Here is a 10,788-nt window from a genome sequence, read left to right as displayed (position 1 = left end):
GATCTATGGCAACCTCTCATTCATTCAGACAAGATTATTCCCAAATATATAGGCCAACTTGGACTATTGTCATATTTAAATTAATCAAATGAATAAATTCACAGCCCTTGTCCTATGTTACTGGCGCCATTATGCCAGGAGACTGTATTGTCCAGTTGTTGAGGAGAGTTTAGCCAGTACAATTACCTGTAAAATCGTGATCTTTATGTTTGCATAACTGAAAATTAGAAATGTCCTGAAAGTGAGCGAGAAAAGCTGTATATCTGTTTGAAATTGGAAAGCAGTAACAAGATAGCGGCCAGGAAATTGTCAGATATCTAGCTAAAATGTGGCAGCAGTAACAACCCTCTTAAATTGAATAAAAGTGAAATTATACCAGGGAATCAGTTTGTGTGTTGCGTATCTCAGCCCCCTCACCCCCATACCAAAGCCATCACTGCGATTTTTCACCAAAATTCTTTTTTGAAAAGGGCTTCAGAATATTATGGTGTAATTTGTTTTCCCCACCTCTCTATGGTGCTTGATATGTAAATGCTCTGATCTTCCTGAGAGCCTTTTTGAAAGCCTTTTTTAAACTCTGTTGGAGCTGAGAGGAAAAAATATCCCTTAAAGTGACAGCGTTTCATACATATAAGGACAAGAACACACACTGTAAGAGAAGAGTGATCAGATATGTGGTAAGATGCAGTCAAGCAGCATTAATCGACCAATAGATGCACAGAAAAAGACCACTTCCTATCTTTACCCGAATTGCTTAAGTTTGCAGCGGGGAAATGTGCTCCCACAGCGATCTTGTAAAAGCAGGGAATCTCCAGTCGGATTGTAGGTGCAGTGACACTGATTCCTTTGTTGTGTAATATAGAAACAGTGGACATCTTCTCTATGCAAGCCAAGGTGCGCGTGTGTGCGTGTGTGTGTGTGTGTGCGCAAGGGTGGCAGCACTTCTTTCCCTCCCACTCAACACCTCTGTCTCAACCCATCTCCCACTCAGCAGTCCATTTCAACAAGGATTTCTGCCCATGCTCCTGCCACGTCTCCCTCTCCTGCACATTCCCGAACACAGACGATCCTCTATAAACATGTCTTTGTTTCTCTTCCCTCAGTCTGCCATGTTTAATCTTTCCGTGTCACGCTCTGGATCTGTTTCTCTCGCTCCCCAAGCCTGTTAACACACCCTGAGTTCAGCACCACACACGGTCAGCAAATTAGTATGTAAATATTTATCATACATGCAAAGAAGCGTGACGTGTCCACTACCCTTCCATCACCCTGCCTTTTTTCAGCTTCTCTCACACAGTCATTTCCTGGTCAGGCCAGATGGCAGGTGGGTTTTTTTTTTTTTATGGTGGGAGGGGTGTGACGAAACAATACTGGCTTAGGCCTCTGAGTACAAGCTGCTCCTGTGGCCTTCGTACAAGTTACCCATCACCAGAGCCATGTCACTGGGCAACACATACTGAGCACCTGGTCATGCACACGTGAAGGTCCTTGGTCTGTCCGATGTTTGTGACACCCCCCCCCCCCCCCACTTCTAGAATTTGATAATAAAAACATGTTTCATAAAATATTGACATTCGAGACTTGTATGGACTAAAAAGTTGTATATTCCAAGTGAGGGAAAGACCTTGGATTTCATGAAACTATGGCTACAAGTCTAAAGGTCTAACAAAGACCTTGATGAAAATGGCAGTTTTTTTTTTCCAGCATCACAGGTCTATTAAACCTTTCCAAAAGGCTTTTATGCAATAGTCTTGCAGTGGGAGCTTCATCTGTCTGTGCAGGGAGACATGAGAATGGGCAGGGTCCGATATTATTGTATTAAGGTTATGTCAGGGGCATTAAACCAAACCGGGCAAAAGAATAGACAGAACTGCGCCAGCCACATTTTCTGCAAACAGCTCTAATGCTGAGCACACAATCGACCTTGTTTAAACAGGCTCTGTTTTCTAAGCTGCACACCTTGAGCATATTTTATCTTTTTGAATCGCTAATTATTTTCCTCTAGTAAATGCTTTTTTTTTTCTCGTTCTACTTCTGACGATATTGCAGCTAGTTGCAGCAGTATTGATTGTTTTGCTTTAGAAAGACACACACACACAGCACATATTCACTGATCCGGTGTTAAGTATATTAATAAATAAAAAGAAAAGAAGCAGCATTGTGTTTCTGATTTCTGCTGGAGTGAAACTGTGCCTGGCCCTCACTGCTCAAAAATCAAGGTCTGAAGCGAACAGTCCTCTCTGTTTATCGTTTCACTACCGTCATGTACAATATCATGTTCTAGTGAGTGCAAGCCAGGAGGTTAGGAAGTTCTTAAAACTAATTCGAAGGCCATATCCTTTTTTGGTCATTCACTGAATTTGTGTAATTGTCATTTATTTGCTATTGGGGAGAACTTCTCAACAGCAGTACCAAGAATCAGAATTACTTTATTGATTCCCAAGGGGGAAATTGCCTAAGTGAGGAATTTGAATCTCAGCAGTGAAAAAGTATATATATAAATCAAAATGTTTTCAGACAATTATTTTTTTTTTGTTCATCATGGTAGTGTTAATTTGGCCCCCGCCACTTAATCACCAGTTTAACCCTCTCCAGGCAGATGTTGCAGATTTGCGACAGCTAAATGCTACTTAGCTAATTACGCCACAACTTAATTTGAGCCTGAGAGGGTTAAATATGCCATCATAACCATTACATTACATTACATTTGGCAGACGCTTTTATCCAAAGCGACTTACAATAGAGGACTTAGGGACTGCAAATACACGATGCACAGGAAATATAGAGAACAGTAAGCTTGGGTTAGTGAGTTTTTTTTTTGTTTTGTTTTGTTTTTTTGACAAGACATACACAAACGTACACACACACTGCATAGCCTAACTTGCTGCCTAACCAGATCTAGGACATCAGCGCAGTAAAAAGTCCTGAAAGAGAACAGTTTTTACCTGTTTCTTGAAGGTTGAGAGAGATGATGCTAGTCTTGTTGCTTCTGGAAGTTTGTTCCACCACTGCGGTAGTAGAACTGAGAACAGTTTTGCCTTAGATTTGTATTAGAGGAACGCAGCTCTCTGCCGGGAGCATAAGGTCTTATCATTTCGTTCAAATATGCTGGACCTGTTCCTGAGGTAGTTTTGAATGCTAGGGTCAGGGCCTTGTGCTTGATCCTGGCAGCTACTGGTAGCCAGTGCAACTGGATGAACAGAGGTGTAACATGAGCCCTTTTGGGTTGAGTGAATACCAACCATGCTGCAGCATTCTGTACCATCTGCAGTGGTTTTATTGCACAAGCAGGTAGTCCAGCTAGGAGGGAATTGCAGTAGTCCAGGCGAGAGATAACCATGGCCTGAACCAATAGCTGTGGGTCAGGTCGGGTCTGATTTTCTGAATGTTGTACAGCACAAATCTGCAGGTCCGGGCAGTTGAAGTAATATGGTTGGAGTGGCTCCTTGCATGTTTTTTTTGCCAACTGATTAATTAGAAAAATATATCTCTACACCATGGCTTTTCCAGAACCTTTTTTCTGTTCAATCTGTTCACATCTGTGTTCCGAGATGCCCTGGCTGATGCACAGCAGGATTGGGGGCGTCTCACTCTGCTCCCAAGTAGGTCTGAAGAAAATTGCAGGCACCAACAAACATGACGGTTTGTTTCATTCACACCATGACGACTAGAGCCCCCCTAGCATGTCGCCTGTGTGTGAACTGCGCGCATGTTTAATGCATTAGTGATGGCAGGCTTTTTAAGTCCTGAATTAGCCAGGTAGGGTCAACAGTGTTAATCAGACACCCAACACGACTCTGCTGAACACACTTGACTGAGGTGAAGACGAAGCAGCTAGAGCTACATGCAAACACAAACCCTTGATGTTTATTTTGGATAGTATCTTGAGTCCACATCTAATGCTCAGTGTGTATATATATGTATATATATATATATTTTTTTTTTCTTTTCTTTTTTCAATCTTGATTACAAACAATTCCAGGTGAATTTACTTTTTTAGTATCACTTAGACAAGATTTTTTTCCAGAGAATTCAAAAACAAGATCTTTACTTGTAATAAATTAGCCGCCTTGCTTGGAGGTTCATGTGACTGCTTTCTTTGCCGAATGTTTGTGTCATAAACCCCGGACTGCGGTGTTTTGTTCATCCGGCTTCAATCAAAACATGATGCGGCACAGTTTGTCTCACCCCGGATTTTTCTTGCTCAATGAGCGGGGCCTTTGGAGTGGCCTGTGTAGGTTCTGAAGCCAGGTTGTGTAACGTCCACCGCCCACTCAGTAGCTGCTGCTTGCTGAAACACTGCTACTCGGGCAGATCACTTTAGTGCACAAGCAGGAGATGGTCAGAACGAATTGTTTCTCACTCCAGATAATTTACTCCCACCTGCTCTTCTTATGTGGGCTTTGGTTCTCACCTCGTTTTTGTGTGTTGTGCGACGAGGAGGGGGAGTGAAGCGCCTCCGCAGGTGTAGTGAAGCGGAATGACGGATGGATCGTGTTTTGCCATGATAAAGCCGAGGTGTAGCTTGGAGAGTGAGCTGTTTTAGCATCTCTGTTTGCTTTTGTATCGACCGCTCTCGCGTATATAAGAGGACCAGTCTACCCATTGTCTATTGTGCCGAGGCTATTTGGACAGTAATTGAACCTTCATCATTGCCCCCACCCCCTCCTGCTGTCCCCATCGCCAGCAAATGACAGGGTTCTAAAAGGTCAGCTGGAGGTGCAGTCCTCCCACACATGGTTGTGTTTGACATGGGCTTCAGGTGAAATTGCAGCCTCTTAGTCCCTTGGTAGAATCCCCGCCTGCAGCACTGGCGTAAAAAAAAGAGATTTTATATTCCTCGGAGATTATTTTCAAGAACGCTCATGGTTGTGGTGTGAATCTCACCACGACATTCTACTGACGAGCTGTAAACACCAGACTTTCTACAGTAATTGCTCATGGTAGTTTTGCTTTAGGCGCTGTGAAATATGATTTTTCAGAACCCCTGCTTACTGCATCCATCTGCTTGTTATTACACAACGGATTGGCTGTATTGTTGCCATTGGTGATTCCCACAAAGGGCCTTTATCAGGTCAGCTGCAGCTCAGGGCTTTTTCTCAGAGATACAGGGCTTCACAGGGCTGTATATTGATAGTTGTGTTTATGTAGAAAATACTATATTAGCACTGGAAGAAGCAAGATGAGTCTGAGACATCATGATTCCTGATAGTGCAAAATAGGAATGTTCTCCTGTTTTACCCTTTCAACGCCTCTCAACATTTAAATGTGAATACCTCCGTTAATTACATAAATCAAACATTTTCCTGACAAACATGTGTTGTGGCATTTTATTGTGAAATATGTATATATCATCACCATATTTGGTTAGCAGTTTGAGGGGGACCCAACTGTTGCTACTTGCAAAAACAATTGTAATCAAATGTCATACTCTAACATAACCAAAACTAACTTGTTTTGGTACGAGATATTGGGACTATGCACTAACATGGAAAGTGTTTATTGTGAAAATAAATTCTTGTAAATTTGTTTGAATTTCATCTTGGTAAAATCAATCTACTGGCCATCAGAGGAAATGTTTGGGATTTTAGCAATTCTTTACTTTTGAGCTCTAAAGTAGTCTTTATTGTTACTTTAATTCAGAATGTTTTGGTTTTGAGTGCCTTGCTGGAAGGGGAAGCACAAACAGTGCTGCCTCACTTGAATGAGCCTCCATCTAAGTTAGATACTGGTATTTTAATGGAAATTTGAATCCCGAAATCCTTGCCCCCCGATGCAGAATTTGAGGCTTTTTATCAGCTAAATATTACTTTCACATGGTTTTGATAACATGCTTGACATATCTTCAAGATACCGGTAGTTTTGCAGAGGAGTGCATGTTTTACTGTCACTCCAGATGTTTCATTCAAACTGTTTGATTACGTAGCCTTTGTGACACACACACACACACACACACACACACACACACACACACACAACAAACAAGTTGTCAAAAGGACTGGAGGCATAGTCTGCTTAAAATAGATATTTTGATAGAAATGTGATATTTGGTTATATGGTGTTAGTAATTTGTAATGAAAAAAAGTTTCAGTTTATTGGGAGATTGATATTGTAAGCTCCTTGGAAAGAACAAATGTTAGTAAGTTACAACATAGATTTTTTTATATTTAGATATTCCAGATAAGAGCCCGATATGGAAAAGGGCGAACTGGATAAATGGAAATATGGTCTATGACCTTGGCTTCGTAGAAGAGTCACGTCCTGCAGCAAGTAACATTTACAACTACAGAGAGTGCTGCTGCTCCTCTCAGAAAAACTTGATTTGAAGCAACTTGATGCAAAATAGCAATACAATCATAAATGGCTTGGTATGTATTTATCTGAGCACCCCTTGAGCCATTTGGACCAAGAAATTAATATTCCAGGAAAGTTGAAAATGATTTGAAAAATGAATAAAAAAGAATAGATACAGCCCCGCTCTCAGTGAGTGCAATAAAATTGATCCAGAGAGGGATTCTTTGAATCTGGATGTAAAAAAGTGCTTCTTTTTGAAGTTCTTCTCCCTACTGTGGGTTTAAACTGTTACACGCTGTGGGTTTAATAAAAAGGCAAATGGTAAAGCAGAGGTTTACGATACAGCCGAGGAGAGCTGATTCTAGGAGCTGTCTCTTGGGGCTCGTAACTCCAGATAATTGCTCTCCAATGCCTGTCGTGCTCCCTCTAATTGGGTGTCTCTCTAACAGACACCGGCCCTCATTGTAATACCGCCAGATAAAGTTCATAAAGCCACAAACAGCGGTGTGTCGCAGTGACCGCTTTTCACATCCATTTCAATCTATTTACCCTGTTATTTGCTTAATTAGCAGATTGCCTGAAAAGGCCACACTTACCTCTGCTGTTATGATTTTGCTTTTGTCTTCATTGCAGATTCCAGGTAAGGAAAAGTGGCTTTTAAAAATTGTTCTGAAGAGGCTTCAAGTCAGCCATGAAAACAATTGTACTAATTGCTGTTTTCATCAAGGATTAATTCTCTGCTTAAAAGGTCCTGTGCCATTAGATTATGTTTAGAATGTATCTTTTACATTACGGATGATTAAATGTAGCAATCAACATGTCAGGAGTACTGGTGTAACCAACCTTGAGGGAAACTGAAAAAACGAGCCAAGAATCTTTAATCAGACCACCGTCAATGTGCGCTGTCATTCAAAGGCAGTTAAGCAGCACGGCACCAGCGACCCATGCTCTTTTGGACTCCCAGGGGGGTAATAGAGCGTGGGGTCACATAGGTTCCAGGAAACTAATCCATACTGACTGGCTTAGGGTTTTTTTTTTTTTTTTTGTTTTGTTTTTTTGGGTGATGTGGACACGCTGAGGTCAAATCTCTCCCCAGATGTTGTTCAACGTGTGCTTGCCACGCTACTAGTCGTCCTATAGCATAAATAGAAAAGCAAGCCAAGAGAACAGAGCGTACTTAACTGAGCACAACTCACCGGTGTTCCAGGGAATTCAAGTGAAGCAAAAGCCTGCCAGCAATATCAGGATGAGCCCTTCCAAGCCATTGTCTGTTTGCAGATCCGGCGAGAAGCCAGGCCACGGACACAACTGAACGTTTTCCATTGGGTTTCAACCAATGAACTTTTAGTGCATTTGGCAAAGCAAGGTGTGTTCAGAAGACTCTTGTCTGCCAGTGAAATCACCTCAAGGTTATGAGGATGTGGTGAAAAGGCAAGGCATGGAAATGTGTCCTGAAGCCAGAACTTATGATACCTTACCATATTTGACAGCTATTTTATATAAGAAAGCCAGTGCACTGCAGTATTTAATTTTACGTCTTTAAAACTTGAAGTTTGTCGTTGATAAAGTGCAGTATGTAATCCGTGATATATCCTCCTACTTCATCTTCTCAGAGTTGTATTGGCCTCGATATGATGCACACCAATCAGCCACTGGGTATTTAGCCTCAGAATCAGTCGTGACCACAAGACAATTATTGAATGCCAATAAAGCAAGTGTGCAGCAATTTGAATCATTGACTGTACCCCTCTATTTTCAGGGTCAAATTACTAATATTATCGAATCACAATAATTCATCAGTTGAATCATGATCCTAGATTTCTTATACCTTCCTTGTGATTGTCTTATAATTGCTAACTAATTAGTTACATTTTTATCTAACTGAAATATTTTGAGGTAATATCTCATGCTGAATTGTTGCTCATTTTGATTACTCAAACAAACAAACAAACAAACAAAAAAAAACTTGTCTCTCTTGCTCCTCTTACCTCAAGTTTTGGTGATCTTTAAGAAATTAGGACTTAAGAGTTCTCCCTCTCCTGGGTTGGGTAAAAGTCCAGTATCTAGCTGTATGAATGTGTCCATTTTATTACCGTCGTAAACATTGCGCTAAGCATGTGGTCATTTTTCTGGGTTTCATTACCTATGCGACCATTGACTCAGCCTGCTTGTAAATGATGTGGGATTCGAACAAAAGGAGGAGGCACTTCCGTTTAGCTCCATTCTCATTGGTCGTGGTCAGAATACGGAGGCTCCCATTGGCTTGGTAGTGCCTTTGGAAAAGGTCAGCGTAAAGCCACCATCTACCACTTGTGTAATGCAGGGGTGCTCACACTTTTTCAGCATGCGAGCTACATATAAAATGACCAAGTCAAAATGATCTACCCACAACAGAAATGCAAACATTCTTAATATTTACAATGAATGTTAATGTACCTTGCCCAAGTTCACTCTGATGACTTGCACTGAATTGAGTCAGCCAGGGATGAATAGTCCGGACAGTAGCTGCTTACAGCCAGCCTTATTAACGATGAAGTGACTCACCCGGAACGATGCTTCGGTCGCGGCTTTCGCTTTTGAAGTATGTTGTGTGGAAAATGACTGCTGTCTGGATAACTGGGATTTTAGTTCTTTCACCTTTCTCATTCTTAGCTCGCTTTTTGGCGGGATGTTCATGTCGTAGTTTCCATGATTCCTCCAATTTCGTATGAAAGTGATAATTTTTTGTTTTCTTACTTGGTCCAGCTCTCCCACTCATTTTATACTATTTCTTAAGTTTAAGAGAAAAAAACGAGGGCTAAAAATTGGAGGTAACTTTTTGCTGCACACAGCGCTGTTGTTTGTGCATGTGCAGTGACCTCAGTGTCTGAAAAAATCAGATGTCATCTGACCGGCTGGCCTGTCTATCAATCAAGTGACAGGATGGATGATAGCTGACGTCTGTTTTTTTTTTTTTATGTCATGCGATCTACCAGCATTACATTTTCGAATCGACTGGTAGATTGCGATCGATGTATTGCGCACCCCAGGTGTAATGCATAACAGCCCTTTCTGTATGTTCATGTATTTGATGTGTTTTGGACTGAATGTTGTTATTCCCTTGGGTCTTACTTCATATTCCAAGGGCATGTGGTTTTCACAAGGAAGGTTGTTCAACCAAAAATGACAGATTTTCTTTTGCTCTTGTCAACAAATTAAACCTTTCCCTGTTACATGTTATTCAAACCATTGAATAAAAGTGACTGCTTTTAATGTCTTTGAGTAAGCACTTACTTGAAACAGCACTAAATGCAAAGTAAATCTGTGATAACCAAGTCAGTCAAGGTTCATTAATCTTAATGGGGGTGAGACACTTATATCATATTGAATTAGAGGTCCTCCACCCTGCCCTTACATAAACGGTTAAAACTGGAATATCTCCCAAAATTGAACTGACAGCCTGACAAACCAGTTTTTTGACATGTCCTGCACAAACCGTCGGTTATCCTCAGTTCTTCTCTTTGCAAATTCTTTACACAGACAGTAGATACTCTGTAATGATGCCTCTTTTTAATTATAAGCATGCATGAGCATTTAGACAAATACATTTCCCATTGTTTAATAACAGAGACTAATTAAAAAGTGTTTGTGTAATTTTGAAAGGCCTTCTCAGCGGCAAGATTTTACAGTCAAGGATAATACATGCACCCGGTCCTTTATGGACCCGTATCTTGTGTTTACCAGCAGAATGTACATTGATGGAGCACTCCATGAACGATTGGAAATATGGAAATAAGCAATTGGTACTCAGTGTTCTGTAGGCTTTCATCTGCTGTTTCTCAGCTGTAAAAATAGATGTCTGTCCTCCTGACGAGCTGCTGTTGCTCCCCCCTGTCTTCCTCCAGTGTGTGGAGACATCCATGGGCAGTTCTTTGACCTGATGAAGCTGTTTGAAGTAGGAGGATCACCAGCATCCACACGCTACCTTTTCCTGGGGGACTATGTTGACAGAGGTTATTTCAGTATTGAAGTAAGTCTGTCTTTTTTTTTTTTTTTTTTTCCTCCTATCTTCACAAGGGCCTAATCAAGTATGACACACACCATGTGCCCAACCGAAGCGGAGTGTATTAATAGCTTTCTTTGAGCATAGATGAAATCAGGCTGACGATAGAGTGGTAATAAGCTTTTGTTATAGCTTCGATGTGGCCTCTATTGCTATTGTAAGACCTATATCCTTGAAGATGGAGATTGTTCATGGGAGGTATAATGTATTTATTTAATCAAAAAACACAGGTTGGAATTAACTCTTGTTTCCTGCTGTTGCGTCACTTCTTCACACAGCATACTTTTATTAATAAAACATTCTTTAATGGAGCCATGCCTGCCCTCTGAAGGTTTGTCATCTCTTGAAGCAAATTCAGATTGTGCCACAAAATGTTCTGCATGAATGTTTCAACATAAACCCAACAGTGGGCTTCACTTGACGCTTTTGTGTTTCCTCTGTTTTTTTCTTTT

The 10,788-nt window shown here is 41.0% G+C and overlaps 1 protein-coding gene across 4 annotated transcripts in view; it reads left to right on the top strand.

The window, feature by feature from the left end:
* Positions 1–10,788, top strand: part of LOC147223697 (protein phosphatase 3 catalytic subunit alpha) — a 75,424-nt gene that overhangs the window by 33,084 nt on the left and 31,552 nt on the right. For all 4 annotated transcript variants that reach the window (XM_086165859.1, XM_086165857.1, XM_086165858.1 and 1 more), the window contains exon 3: positions 10,179–10,303. In XM_086165859.1, the coding sequence (XP_086021985.1) occupies positions 10,179–10,303 (125 nt within the window). The remainder of the gene's footprint in view (positions 1–10,178; positions 10,304–10,788) is intronic.

The sequence above is a fragment of the Fistularia commersonii genome, chromosome 19 (genome assembly GCF_037954325.1).
Source record: "Fistularia commersonii isolate RoL2024-O1a breed Wild chromosome 19, RoL_Fcom_v1.0, whole genome shotgun sequence".
NCBI classification, from domain to species: Eukaryota; Metazoa; Chordata; class Actinopteri; order Syngnathiformes; family Fistulariidae; genus Fistularia; species Fistularia commersonii.
The sequence above is the reverse complement of the archived record's forward strand: the minus strand, read 5'-3'. Positions and strand labels throughout refer to the sequence as shown.